The 15,299-nt window shown below is 42.7% G+C and overlaps 2 protein-coding genes across 3 annotated transcripts in view; one reads left to right on the plus strand and one right to left on the minus strand.

The window, feature by feature from the left end:
* The window catches only part of LOC142579004 (E3 ubiquitin-protein ligase RNF14-like), a 33,686-nt gene extending 23,201 nt beyond the window's left edge, over positions 1-10,485 (minus strand). The window contains exons 1-4 of one of the 2 annotated variants that reach the window (XM_075688776.1): positions 10,367-10,485; positions 9,674-9,859; positions 3,427-3,554; positions 1,298-1,469 (exon numbers count right to left, since the gene is read on the minus strand). In XM_075688776.1, the coding sequence (XP_075544891.1) occupies positions 1,298-1,469; positions 3,427-3,554; positions 9,674-9,845 (472 nt within the window). In that variant the 5' untranslated portion in view covers positions 9,846-9,859; positions 10,367-10,485. Of the gene's footprint in view, positions 1-1,297; positions 1,470-3,426; positions 3,555-9,673; positions 9,860-10,019; positions 10,331-10,366 lie in introns of those variants that run through there. The other variant, XM_075688775.1, reaches the window with a different exon arrangement.
* On the plus strand, positions 10,418-12,497 carry Tim9b (Translocase of inner membrane 9b). The gene is made up of 3 exons (XM_075688777.1): positions 10,418-10,571; positions 10,789-10,884; positions 12,153-12,497. The coding sequence occupies exons 1-3, from the start codon at positions 10,545-10,547 to the stop codon at positions 12,303-12,305; spliced, it is 276 nt and encodes a 91-aa protein (XP_075544892.1). The 5' UTR covers positions 10,418-10,544; the 3' UTR covers positions 12,306-12,497.
* Positions 12,498-15,299: the final 2,802 nt, after the last annotated feature.

The following is a 15,299-nucleotide window of genomic DNA, read 5'->3' on the forward strand; positions in this document are numbered from 1 at the left end:
TATTCCGAATTATCGGGCGATCAGTAAAAGCAAACTTGAGTGAGAAAAAAATTCATTGTATCAAAATTGAGAGTCGGTGATGAAGGGTACAGGTTCACGCTGTGTCAAAGATATTTTCACATCGGCGATACAATGCAAAGCCAGCTACACTTTTGTGTCCACTCCACCCCAGCGGCTGATAGTGTCAACCACAGTGTAACGTTGCCACCATGAAAAGCACCAGAAGTGCAGGGAGTTGAATGCTTCGTCATCTGACTTCAACGTGTGTCCAAAGCTCCTCCTTACACAACCTCCAGCATTAAACCCGCAAAAAGACAGTACACGATGCCATGCCATCTCAGCTCGCCCAGTCTTTACACATACAGCAGATTACCTCTAAAAAACAGGCTGCACAGGATGTGTATGCACTCAGCCATGTTGACAGCTATGCAAAGCCTACACTAAAAAAGGAGATGTGCTGGTGAATGTCTCCTTTTCAGCAGAGAGGGTACATACCAAAAAATAAATACGAAAGATAACATCCCCTCAAAGTGCACCCCCTCATCGCCCCAAATGTTGAAACACGATGCCGAATGTTCCTTTTTGCATACTTGTACATTGCTGTAGATGCATGTTAAGCCACACTTGAGATGTTCACCGCTGTTTTAATATGAAATCAGACTACTCTGTCTTAGGGACAAAATGGTCACACAATGCTCGAATAAACTCAAGAAGATATAAAAAAGACAATAATCAGTGCCATAAAATCCACGTAAGTTCACAGTGACAGATGCAGCTAATGGCTTAAATGCTTGTTCTCACTGTTTAACTGAACTGCACTAAAGTTGCCTTCCATGCGGGGGGAACTTGGCCATTAGCCAGAAGACTTCCCTTCACTGGCCAAAGACAGGTGTGGTTAACCTTCATGTAAGCAGGACAGAGATGTCAGAAATGACAAGACGACGAGTTCAACGTGGTCGTGTATACAGAATAGCACCCCCGTAGCGACATGTGGATTGCATTGTATTATAGAAATTTTGATGATGATAGATTATCTCTATTGGAGTTTTGGTTTCATATTCCAATATAATGCGCATGTCATTATTTAGTAAACTTTTACAGAAAAGGTAGGTACGCATTAGAATTGAGTAAATAAGGTAGATGGAGTAATGAGGTAAGGAATTCTGTGGGGTAGAATGGAGTTGGCCAAGTCTTGGTGCAAGCAAATGGACACCATTGGGAAAGCCTTATGGTGGAAGTCGACATAAATGGACAGACAACAATGGCATGTGATAAAATATGGCTACAGTTTTCTTACCATATGCGCGAAGTCTGGTCAGTTCCTTGAAGAGAGGCACCAAGGTGTGGCTAGATGACAGTCGCAGAATGTCTGCTGCTTCAGTGTCCAGCAATGTCATCCAGCGGTACAGCACCACAGTGTTTCGGTCCTGATCCCAGCTGCGATCTAGCGCATTGCTTAACTGCTCCAGCTACACACACACAGAAAGAAATATGAAAGAAAAGTGGAGACCATTACTTTTACATCAACTACTGCAGCAACAACAACAAAAGCAACCGTGGAGATAGGCTTTAAAGGGACACTAAAGAAAAATATGATTTCTTCTGCATCAGTAAACTACCCTTCTACAATATAAAAAACCCATCTTACCACGATAGGACGTTCGGCAAGCCAGATAAAGTGCAATAACAAAAGACGGGTGGTGACGTCAACTTGAAGTTCCCACACCAGCTCGCTGCAACGTCACAAATTTTGACAGTCTTCTAGGGCCTTGTCAACTCTAACGGTAAAGACAGACTACACAGTGTTTTAAAAGAGCCAAAGACTGAACATGGTGAGTTTCAGGAACTTTTACTGAGCCAATACAGCCTAAACACGAAACAAAACTTGGAAATTTGCGACGTCATAGTGACATACTAGCATTGGGGATTCGACGTGAAATTCAAAAACTAAAACTTTGACCTTCATTTTCTCTTTTAATAATAAACCAATTATTTTGAAATTAACAGACAACAGAGTTTTCAATTAATGCTTTATAAGTCTAAACTGAGTTAATGTGTTACTTTAGTGACCCTTCAACGTGGAGCTTAAAGAGTTCGCAGCTGAAAAACTGTGGCCTTGAAAGTCACGCATTCTGCAAGTCATGTGGTTTCGCTGAAAGTGTGGGGCACCCAGGAGAGACAATGACCACACTTACTGTAGCAGCGACAGCTAGTGCAAGATAACTTAAGATTACTCATTGCTGGGCCAGTTTGTTCATGTTGTACTGATAAAGATGAATGAGTGCAAAATGAAGACCGAGGTGGAAACAAGTAAACAGGACACATGCTCTCTTCCAACTATGAAAATGAGCACTCTTTCTGTTTTGCAACTATGCCACACAGTTGGAAGTGGGCATTTCCTTTTTTCTACCCGAGTCCTCGTCTTCATGTTGCACTCATTAAATGTGACTGATCAAGAGTAACTGCAGCTGACTGTCACAGTTGGCGCAATTTGTTCTCCACTTTCTGCAATGCTGCTTCTGAGAAGTGGAGCACCTTCATACGGGCTCATTTAAGGTTAACTGGCATATGGCCAAAGAGTTTTACTGCCGTTCCACCGCACAAACCTACAACTGTTGAGATCGAAAAAATTTTGCTGCCAATATGAAAAAAAGAAAGCATCCGACTTATATGCCTCAGTATCAACCCGGAAACAGTCGATGAATCGCTGCATCTGTGGGGATAGGTGGTCAGCTGCATGTACAGCAATGCACAGGGCAGTGCTTCACTATGAACAGTTTGGGCTGAATTATCTAGTAATGAAACATACTCAAAGCACTGAACTGGTAACATGGTGTCCGCCATCATCAAATTGTTGCCTGATAGTTGCTGTACCTTATTATCTCCTATGGAAGAAATGCAGATTATCACACAACACAGAACTTGCGCACTCAACTACAGAATTTGTTTTTCCCCCTTCTTAGATCTTTTGTGCATATTCGCCTTGCATCCTACCTACTCAATTAAAGAGTAACTGAAACGAAATTTCATTTTGACTATATTGGTTATAAATGAGTAAATGTACACTAACAATGTTGGCAAAGCTGCAGGGCTCGTAATGGTCCATCTTTTTCATTATCAGCTTTTAAACAGCAGCTTGGCAGATGACATGGGGACCTGTAGTTGAATTGAAGCTTTTCACTCGTAAGAGCAATTTGCCAATGGCCAGCTGCTTCACTGTTAATATGTCCAACACTATGATGCGATAACAAATGCAAATGCGATATTTAAGTGAATCCACTGCAAAATGCTATCTTAGTGGATATAAGTCAGTTATTTAGCTGGAATGGTCATTTATACCTGGAGTGCCTCTTTGTGTTACGCTCAGTAAAAAAGCAATTATTTTGCAAGTACTATGCGCATGAGAAAGTAAGCGGAAAACGTCACCTCTTTCAATGTAAGCCACGGGCAGCTCAGGCAGAAACGAGGTGCAGATTTAGAGGGGTAGTTGGCAGGCAACTGAAAGTCCAAAACAATTGGAGGCAAATGTTCCAGCGAAATCTCCTGTATTTCTTCTGTAAAAGAAAATAGAATATGACATCACGACAAGAAGCTGAAGGAAGGCACGGCTGAGACTGATGGCGCTGCACAACACAACAGACATGCTCCACCACACCCACAAACCCAAGCACACCTTACGTACCACTGAATGTACTTGTCTAAAAACAATATTGCCAGTTTCGTCCGAAGCCAAAGCAATGAAAGCAACAGCAAAGTCTAGTGTTGCCACTCAAGCTCCTCACGTAGTGCTCTGACAATATTGTCATGGTTCACTGACAACGGGGGCTTTAATTGAGAGAGGTCATCCTGTCACACTTTATTGGCGCACCAAAGGATGGGGAACGCAGTTTTCTTCTACTGAGCCTACGTGAATTCTCGAGCAAATTGTCTTTGTTGTCGCAATTGGGGCTCGATGTAGATTGGGGCGCGGCGATATGCAGAGGTAACACGGTGCGACGCAGCAGGCAAGACAACTATTGCCACTCAGCAGGAACAGCACCTTGGCGGATACCAGGTGCCTCACAACGCTGGCACAATGAGCAACACCAGCAGCAGTTTTATGAGCATCACACCTCAATGATGTGCAAGGTGAGATCAAAACAGTCTGCAGTTGTCAGCGCCCAAGGATTAGGTAGATTTAGCTTGATATTCACCATCCTTTCCGCTCAGGCCATTGTATGCACCACGGTGTGGTATGCACGCAGCTGCTCGGGAGTGCTAATGAGTGCACACACAATGCTCGAGCCAGCAGCAGAAGCCAGAACACTGCTCTGGCTCCGGCACCATCGAATGAGCAGTGTGTGATGGTGTGTCCACTTCGTCATTTTTGCAGCCAAACACAGTGTGTTTCTGAAGGCCTTCTAACCCCTCTTGTACACATTACAGGAAAAAAAAGTAACCTATTACAATTACATAATTTTAAAATGTAATTAATTAGTGACCAATGGCTGCCCACGAAAGTAACTAAGCAATTACTGAAAAGTAATCAATTACTTTTAAAGGGGCCTTGAAACCAGAGTTTCTAAATAAATACCTTAGAGGGAAATGTGGTGCTAGTGTTCACGGCGGCTCTCCTGAGAGTTGCTTCAACCTATGTGGGAATGATGGGAAGCACAGGGTTTGGATTGACTGAGCTTTATACTAGTGGAGTTTGCATGCGTCACAGTAAACGAAGCTGTATTAAAATATTTTCACATAAAATCCAATTTTATTTCTGCAGTATTATATATTATACATTACACAATACGCAATACATTGTATGAAGTTTGTATGACTGAGATCGAAGCACGGTTTACCACCAGTGTGCACTAGGGTATGCATTGTTCTGCAATTCTGTTTCTGATTTAGCGCCAGTGAATAATTATTTATTTTTACAACAGCAATAACAACCCTGCATGTGCTTATATAAAAATACTAATCAAGTATTTATGGAAATAAAAATTTTGTTTTGTGAGAAAGCGTTGCACCTTGGAGAAGAATGCTACAAGTGTCATCTGCTACAATGCATGCTCGCTGCGAACAGGAGACTTTTCTCGCAGACGATAAGCACTTGCGAACTTTCTCGTTCTTCCGAAAGGCTGCATCGAGTGTCACAATTGCTGAACGTCGTCAAGTACTTTTAAGCAAATCTGCTGCAGAGCTAGCTGGGACGCTTGTGGCCTCCTACAAGTATGTTTCATTATATATTACGTTGACGCACCGCTACTTCTGAAGCGTGTGCCAGCCGCTCTTATGTCATGGCTTTGTGCTTACCCATTTTGCGAAAGCATACTACAGCCAGGAAGCAGCAACCTTTCCTACCACAAGTAAGTTTGTGTTCTCAAATGTCCTGAGACATGCATTTCAATGAGCACATAAGCAAGCAATGCATAATGAAGCCCTCAATCAAATTTGATTGTCAAGCCACATGAAGTACAACTGTCTATGTAGTAAACAAAATGTGTTATACAAGCAGTCAGCCACCTTTCTATTGCACTCTGCATCACTATTAGAAAAATGTTACTGGCAGGCTATAAGAAACCCAGCACATGTGTGCAGCTAAACTTCACAGCTTTAAGGCTTACACTGCAAATATAAGCATGTAGAAGCCAAACAGCTGTAGCAAAGCTGCAAGTTGCATCTACATACTGACCGGGCAAAGAGTGACTGAATGAAAGATGTTATGTGCAACGGCAAGAGACAGGAATAGAGCAGTGTGGTTCAGAGAGCGAATGGGGAAAGCCAGTTCTATTTGACATAAAGAGAAAATAATCGAGCTGAGCAGGCCACGTAATGCATAGGGCATATAACCGATGGACCGGTAAATGCCGGCCCGATCAGTCATCCCAGAAGAAAGCACAAGCAGACGCACAATCACGACACCTTTTAATGAAAGCCCCACTTAAGCTTATTAGTAGGCACGCCATGCTTTCTAAGTGCTTTAAAGGTTTTAAACATGGAGCATGTACATAGTAGTATTGTGCTTGTATCAGTAGCACCTTCTGTTTGCTCTTCTCAAGTTTGATAAAGCACGTAATGCTGCGGCGTCAACCTAATGCACCTAACAAAACAAGGTCAAAATGGTCAAAACACTTTCTTTCGACATTTGCGACGCTGTCGCCTGCTCCTCAGGGCTTCAGCACTACGCTGCAACACAAACATAGGCCCAGCCGCTGGCCCAGCACGCTATCGCCACTTTGAGCAACAAAGGCAGAGAGCCTTGCATCACAATGCCCCACTGGGGGGTTATAGCAATTGAGCTTGGAGCAAAATCAAAAGTGCCCAAAAAATACCTTTAGACTAGTTCGCCAATCAACAGAATACCAATCCGCAGCCTGTACTTCCCATCATTCCCATGACAGTTGAAGAATCGCAGCGCCAGATTCCGTGCTAGTTATAGAAATATAAAACTATGCCCTGAAACACTTTTCTAAATAATCACTGAATGGCCTCACTATTAAAGGACGTTGTCTCACAAATCTCTTGCTTGAAAAATTTTATGAATCGTTCAAGCATAAATGGAGTTATCACACTGATAAGCAATTTTTCTTTCTTTTCGTCTCCGCTGGTATGCTGGAAGCTACACAGAGGAGAAGCCAAGAGGGCCCGTGCCCACCCAAAAGTGGAGTGTCTCAGCGGCGAAAGGGAGACTTGTCGCGGCACCACGCGACAGCCGCAGTAGACTACACTGTGCAGCACGTCGTTGCTACCTTGGAGGCCACGCGTAGACCGGCAGTACAAAAAATGAAATGATTTTACTGTTTTCTCGAGATCGTAAATATATGTTTCATTTATTCAAATCAATATTATCAATTATGTATTACTAAGAATGTTCTCACAATCACGAAATCACACTATAACATTGGTGGGCACTGCCGCTTGCGTTGACGCTGTAGAGGACATTCGGTAAGTGTGAGCAAGCGATCTTTCGCTGTTTTTGACACAAGATGGTAAATTTCCAGCTGCATGCAGTGCAATAATATTTGACACACATGTCTTCTTGCCTGGCTCTTTCAGTGCATCCTTTGCAGTTTCAGATGTTGCTTACTTTCACTAACACTTGCTTTTCAAAAATTTTTGTCATCTTCTCTCGTTTGTTTGATGAAGCCACAAGCAGTGACACTAAAAAATCACTATATGTCTGTGCTGGAGAGAAGGGTCGTGCAACCTATACATCACCCTTCTCTATCTGCGAAAAAAGGTTGGGTAATATTCAATGACAATGAAAAAAAATTGAAGTCTAAACTCACTGAACATGAGTCCTCTGATGCAGTGACGCTCGTGCCATATGTAACATGAAACCATCACGAGATGTAGCATACGGTGCCAACAATCAGGCCCTGGACAACTTGTCATTAAGATGCAATAAATACGGATAACAGGGTTTGCCTGTCTGAATATGTGCAACCACAAGGCTGCCGTGTGCCATGACTGGGGATGTTCTACTGTAGTTCCTGGCAAATTCAAGTGGTCAAAGGTGCAATGCCTTTTGCAGCTTGTCTCAACAATTACATGTAACTAGTTACTGAAGAAAGTAACTGAATTGCAGTGAGCATTAGAAAAAAGAAAAATAAGCAATCAATTACAAAACTGCAATAAATATAACTGATTACAAGTAATTAAATACATGTAATTCGTTCTGCTACAAGTGTGCTTCTAACCCTCAATTCAGAGAGTCAGAACAGTTGATACCAAGTCAGCACAACAATGGTTGTTGCATCAACGCTGTGATTGTGCCTTAAATGTCTGTATATATGCTATCACAATAAAATATACACAGAACCAAAAGCCTACAACTCTCAATAGATACTAAAGGGACTCAACTGCAAGAAAACTGGAAGTTGGGCGAGTTAGTTAACATTCGAACTAAGAAAGCACAGCTGCAGATATGGCATAGAGAAGGAACAAAAGAAGCTGAGGCAAGTCTTTATTTTTCTTCCACGAGCCTGTATTTGTAGGGGAGCAGCACTAAAGTGTGTGTATATATATATATATATATATATATATATATATATTTGAAGTATGATGAAAACATGTTTAAAAAAAGACCTCCCCTTTTCTTCCCCTGTCCATTTCGCTGCGCAATGTAAACCACCGCTGCTGACCTGATATTTTCTAGGCTTATTGCGCGCTTAACCAAAATTTCCGGCAATACACAAGAGCAAGCTGGAGGGAATGAACGCTATCACTGTTTATTGGTCCATGGTCAATCTCGTCCATAGACTGCCTGATAGGGATCAAACCTTTCAATATATATATATATTTAACTCTTTCCTTTCGCCAAACAGCACAAGCTGCACTTTCGATGGAAATTCACAAGCAAAAGTGAAACATGGCGGCACGAAGACTCCCAATTAATACCTCCAATTCGACCCCGGTTCTGAAAATAAAATGTCATAGAAGAACCTTTGTCAGGTTGTTTTGACCAGGTGGCATGTATGAGAGATGCACGCAACATGTCCTCGAATTTGTACTTGTATAAAACAACAGAGTACACATGTGATAAACACTGTACAAAAAATTACACATCTGACATATAATGACAACGAAAGAAATTGAACTTGGCCTCAAAGTGATGACACTGCTACAGAAATGTAATGAAAAACATGCAATTGGCCTTATCCTGCACTGTAACCCCCCTACAAGGTATCTAAAAAAAACAATCAGTGCCTTATTTTTCAAACTATAGTTTTCATAAGGTAACATGCTTAATTGGTCCGTCTGACAGCCATAGCTGCTTCTCTATTTGATCTGTATTAATGAAATTTAAAATATGTGCTCAAAGCAAGACCATACATAAACCTATAAGTGTTTATGGATATATGTGCAATGGTTAACACAGACAACATTTAAGATAAATTTGCAAATGCAGGGCAAAATAATATGGTGTCTGCGAGCGTGTGTCAAAGTGCATTCTTGCACCCTTTAATGAAGCACATGCCTTCTGCTGGGACATGGCATTGTTCATGCTCATCCTTTTGTGCTCATGTACCTGCCTGTATGCCTGCTTTTTTGCCAGTCTGCTGTCAGACTCGTAATGACAGCAGATGATGATTGCGCTAGGAGAGCGCCGCCCTTTTCAGTCGGCGGAGTGTGCAGTGCATTGCCACCACATCACAACAGCCGAAACAGACACTGCTCTTGTAGCGTAACCTTCTGCAACCATCGCAATTCCGACAGCAGGCTGGCGAAAAGTGGACGTATAGGCAAGCACACAAGCATGAAAGGAATGAGCATGCACAATGCCGTGTCTCGACAGAGAAGGCACTTGCTTCATTAAGGTGTGCAAGGATGCAGCTCGGCATGCGCTCACGGATCCCATATTTTGTCTCTGCCTGTACCTTGCCTTTGACACTACCTTTTCTATAACTGTTTTTACGCATAGTCTTGCCCTGTTGTATATGTTGATTTGATGATTTTCTTGTCTTCTCCCTGATTGACACATCTGAAACTATTCAGATGTTTTAAGGCTCGTGTATTGTGTCTGTGTGACACTTTGTACTGTCCAGCCACGCACGCAAACACTTTGCGCTCATGCGGGCTGACTTTGTGGGCTGACTTTGCCCAAATGCGAAAAAATAAATGTACATGCGAAGAAAAAAAGAAAACAGGAGGCAGGGGTGACACTCGAAGCGGCACTTTTAGGCGGACGCACCTGGGGCATTCACTCTAGGCACCAGCACGCGGAACGGCTTGGGAACTTCAACGCGAGCGAGGAAATGTCCTTCGGGGTAGTGGCCTTGCTTCTTGCTCACTCCGAAGACCGAGGCGTCGTAAATGCTCTCCAGAACAAGCAGCTCGTTCTCTTGCTCCTCCTCGTCTGCCATGCCAACAAGCGCCCCTAGGAAAAAAAATAAAGATAATAATAGCGCAGCCGAATCTGACACAAAAGCAATGGCACAATCGACGTGCGGCGTCTCAAGCAAGAGAAGACTGGAAGGACGTCTTGAGAAGCGATTCACAGCAGCGCCGCCCTTAAGATCGCGGAGCGCCGGACTCACTCTGAATGCTTGCTCGAGAAGATCATCTGTGATGTGGTCCAGCGTGTATCGCCCACGTCTATTCGAAAAGTCGCGCAGCAAGTACTGCACACGCACACATTGCTGAACCTTCCAGCACAGCAAACACAGAGTTCACACAGAATGGGCGCGTCCGCCGTGTTACTGATGGTGTTAAGGAGAGGAAAACAACAGCGTTGACGGCGTTAACTACAGGGTTTCAAGAAAAGCGATTAAGCAGTCAAGGACAAATATTCATGGAGCGTTTCCGAGTATTTCCGTGTTTCTTATCGGCTGTTTGGATTGGATTGACTACCGGCAGTTCTGTACGCTTTGGACGGTAAGTTTACCTTTTGCCTAATTATTCTTATTCAAGCTGCAGTCAGCCGTAAAATCCTCCTTCCGGCTCGCGTTGAAACAATAAATTTACAGTTGTAAACGTATGTCACCTTTTTAAAGCACCGTTGTGTTCTGTGACCGGCGCATGCGCAAATCCGAATATCAACAAACGTCAACGCACGTGTGTCAATGGCGGAAGATGCTGCGATTAGAAACGTAAGTTACGTTAAATACGTTCAATGACGGTCAGCAGCTCTCCAAATATTTACTTAAGCAATAGCGATGCTTTAACCTGATTCCATACATCTTGAGCACATTTATTCCGCGCTCATCAAGCGTGATTTACTTATTTTTTTTCCCCCGTAGCAGACCGCATTTCGGTGGACCTCTCAATTAAAAGTCCGTTTGTACATGTCTTTGTTTTTTTTTTCAGTTTCGAGATTTCCTTCTAATATACAACAGGATGACCGAGACGTGCTTCCGACACTGCGTGAACAACCTTAATTATCGGGACCTAACGCCGGATGAGGTTGGTTCGAGCCTCCAAAAACAGCTAACGCTGTAATCACCTGCACAACACCGCTCGAAGTTAAACTTCCTTTTTCTTTGTCTCTGACTGTGAGGAATCAAGCTGGTCCGCGTACAGGGCTCCATGGAGTGATAGCTTTCCAGTAACGCCACGCATAACTGAGAGTGATCGAACGGGCGGTTACCTTGCAAAGTGTCTACCAGTTATTCTAGGACGGAATGAGCTTTCTATGAGTAAAAGAAAAATGAAGCATTGCGCTGGCCCGACCAGCCAAGCACGCGATACTCTTGGAACCTCCCAGTCAGATTACCCCAAGAGGGGCATAAAAATGCATGCGTGAGTGGGGCTGGGGCAGTCTGTGAAGCATACAGCCTACTGTCCATGTGAGAAGTTCACCGCAACCCAAACAGACGTCGCTGAAGTGAAGCCCCACCAATTGGCCCCTTTCATTGGTTTGATGGGCTCTTCTGAGGCATGTTAACGTTGTTGGAAGCATGATGAATCTGCGCTGTTTAGTGGTAGTGGGAAGCAGCACTGACGTATAGTGAAGCGATGCAGAAATGATTTCTAATTTCATGCAGTGACTTCTTTAGGATGGTATGTTATCTAGTGAAATAATTCAAATGGCTTGGTTCCTCACTTGTCATCACAATGCACAGCACATCTGTCGTAGTGATGCTTGCGCAGCAAGCATCAGAGTGGAAATACTAGGAAGTGTATCTCAAGCAGTAGAATTCTGTTGTTGCCACAGGCGGTATTACAAAATTCGGTTCTGATTAAAAAAAAATAAAGCACCTGGTATGCATTCGCTTTCTGAGCAACACCATCCAGTGCAGGAAAATTCTGCGAGTCATGGCAGCCACTAAAGTGTGAGAACCAGAAATGGGACTTGTCCATTGTCTGCCCCTAATCTTACCGTGAGACCCATTGCAATAACTCGGCAGGTATGGCATTCCACTGCCGGGGAAATGGTCATGGATCAGTTACCAGGTGCAGTGGCCACATTTTGATGGTGTGTGTGCCGAGTTTCGGGTCGTTAAAAAGTTCAGGCCCATCAGCTGATAACTTAGTCTTATTGTGTGCAACAATCAGAGAATCGAAAGATCACAGATGCAAAGCCAGTTTTTTCCTGATTGGCAGACTCTCCCCTGTTGCAGTTTTTGCTGGATTGCACAGATTTGGTGCAACGGAGATAGTGACTTACGCCAAAGGAAAATTGGGAGCTGTAGGCGGTGTTGTAATTATGCTGGTGTTTGCCTCTATTTCAGAGCGAGTGTGTGGATCGCTGTGCCGGCAAGGCAATAAGTGTCAACCACAGAATGATGTCCATCTACATGGAAGTCCAGCCAGAAATGATGAAGCGCTCTATAGAAGCACAGCAACAGCTAAATGCACAACAAAGTGTAGAAAGCCCGAGTTAGTACTATGTAATGTTATTTTACGGGGAACTGCAGTCACAACTGCAGCAGTTTGTGGAATGCTGGGCAGTGTAGTAATCGTATTTTATGTGGAGTTCTGTACAGCGTATGGGTGTCACCAGAGGGCCCACGTGGCTACTGGTGTCATTGGTAGTGGTGTTTAACTTTCTTGTAATAAATGTTAATGGCTCTTGATTTGTGGCTTTTTTTTATATAACTGTGTTATCTGTTGTTCCTACACCTGCACATTTCGAGACCTTAGAGTGTGCCCCAGTGTCTTATCACACAGAAAATTCCTACATTTCTCTATGTAATGTGGTCAAGAAAAGCAAAGAAGTGAGACAACATAACGTTCACGAACAAATCGGAAGGAAAATTGCACATTGCTTTGGAAAATAAATTTAGAACATAAGGAAAAGCAGAGCAACACAGCTACTCCTGAATGTGTCTGCTGTGGTTGCTGTTAAGGTGCTGGTGCCATAACATAACTGGCAAAAAGAATGGATGAATGTGTATGTGTGAATTGGGGGACGGGCAGGAAGACGTACAGAGTGAGCAAACATTTTATGTCCCAATTTATCCACCGGTCATCATACCAATAAATTCCTGTCAGTTTTATTTTAAATGTGTTCTCATTTGGATTGATAGCATGGGTAGAAGAAATGTCATGGTATCAAAAGATGCCTTTCATCACAGGAATCCCTTCATGTCACGGAAAAGAAGTACTACAGACAGTGCAGGGGAATTCATTACCTAGCCAGTGGGATCAAAAAGGCACTATATGTAGGGTTCAGAGTTTTTTGTTTTTATTTTCCCGAAATTCGGAATACTACTTTTAAGTGTTTATTCCCACCCATTTTCTTCTTTCTTTTTTTTTTTTTTTTTGCAGTGAACATATTTCTCTAGATGAACTTTCACTGGCTTTTCTTGGTAGATAATATTTAGCCTGTATTTTGCCCATTTGTTTCGTTGAATATCTGGTTCGCTAATATTGTTGATGCTGATACATGGCATATACCTGCACTTCCTACCCTACGTCGTCTTCATTAATCTTCTAGCGCTCGGCTTCTTCCGATGTTAGTGGATGGCACTGACGACATCTTGTTTTTCCAAAACTAATGCGAGGCCTGTTAATGGGATGGCCCAAATTTAAGTTTAAAGAAAGACCTACAAATCCAGCATTAAGAAGATAAACGGTTGTTTTTGTGAAGATCAGTGGCCAAGTTCAGACCAGTTAGTAGAAAAAGAGAAGCCAAGTTTTCCCACTCTACTGCTGGGAGGTAAAACTTCCATAGGTACGACTCAAACTTCTTTTACATCTTGAAAGGATATTGCTCACTTGCACCTGCAAACGTTCACTCCAACGAACAACACACAAGCCTAAAGCTTACTGCGCATTATATTTCGCTAGCTATCACATCACTGCTTCACATTACAGGTGAAACTGATTTCTTTAGCACTACAGTTTTGAAACAGTGATGTCGAAGGCCCTGTAGTTTGGAACTAAGTTAAAGAAGGTGAAGTTTGGCCTTCAGTTTTCTCCACTAGCAATTGTCCTTCTGCCAAGAAAATTCAGATACAGTCGAACCTATAAATAATGAATTATCAGATATAATATAGTAAATCTAAAATTTGGTTGGCCATGCTTTGCTTCAGTGAGCGATCTACTGCTATTCTACTGAAATTGTGGGTGAAACATGGTACCGGTTAGTATAGCGGAGCAAATTTTTGTTGGCATGCGACTCAAAATATTATGCAAGTCAGCAGCAAAATGCGCATCAAAGGTAACCTTTAAATGTGTCCTCCATGCATGCTTTTGAATAAAATGGGTTGCAGATATTATAAACTTTTTATGGTCTCAGATGGCCTCGTGTTGCAATCCGTTTCTTAATTCTAAGTTTGGGTGTAAGGTAAGACCACATTTCTTTTTTATCAAGGCAAGAGTTTTGACATTGTGCATTCTCTTAACGAATTTCGAATATCATATGCAAGATTTTGCTTCAAATGCAACTTCATTACATCGAGGTTTGAACATAAAGCCTCGGAAGAATATCGGCACCAACTCACTTGTTTTTTGTGTGCCTGTATGTTTCTTTTTTGAATCAACCATGCAGTTTGCCACACATATGGTTAAATAAATGCGTGCATTCCTTTGTGACGAAGCTGCATAAGTGGCCTGTGGTGCTTGCCATTCCTATGAACCATTCATAGTCTGCGGACTGATCTGTCCATGTCCCAGCACCTCCAAGAACTTTTTCTTTTGCTGCTTTTGTCCCTCGACACGGCCACAACACATGACGAGCATCTGCTGTAGATGCATGGGTAGAGCATGGAGGGCACTTTGTGGGGTCTTCAGGCATGGTCTCCAGGTCCAAGTTATCGAAAGGGAAGGCGGCCCTTACAAACCGACTTTGTGTTCATCCTTAGATTGCTCTTCAATGGAATCGTTGACGGTGACACCAAGCAACTGCGATCGACTCTTCAAAATTGCATCCCTTGGTCAATTTTGACATTTTGTACAAAATAATGGCTTAGATTTGAGTAAAAGTTTACGTATTTGTGTTGACGGTTGAGACATTTGGCCAATTTTAAAGATTTAAAAAATATGCACCAGCAATCGAGTGCATAACTGCACTATTATCAGTCAGTGAATCTGTCTGAAAGATAGGTCCACTTTTGGGAAGCATAAAGTAATATACTCAGTTTGTTAACTATATGACAAACTACCTCTAACCCACACTTTCCACCGCACAGTGCAATAAAATTGTTAATAAAAAAGTTCGTAGGCCCTCATGCTACACCTAAGTGACTGAATTGTGACATCTGAGGTTCCTCATTCAATCACTGACTGCCGGCATAACCACAATTCAGGTCATATGGTGGCATGCTGTCACCACTAACCTAAGTGCTAGCAAAAGAATGCTTTGGCTTAACAGTGCTGACGAATATCTTCTAGAAGTCCAGACACCAACCACTATTTTGATGGTATGTTGTCCT

This window comes from Dermacentor variabilis, chromosome 4 (assembly GCF_050947875.1).
Source record: "Dermacentor variabilis isolate Ectoservices chromosome 4, ASM5094787v1, whole genome shotgun sequence".
NCBI lineage: Eukaryota > Metazoa > Arthropoda > Arachnida > Ixodida > Ixodidae > Dermacentor > Dermacentor variabilis.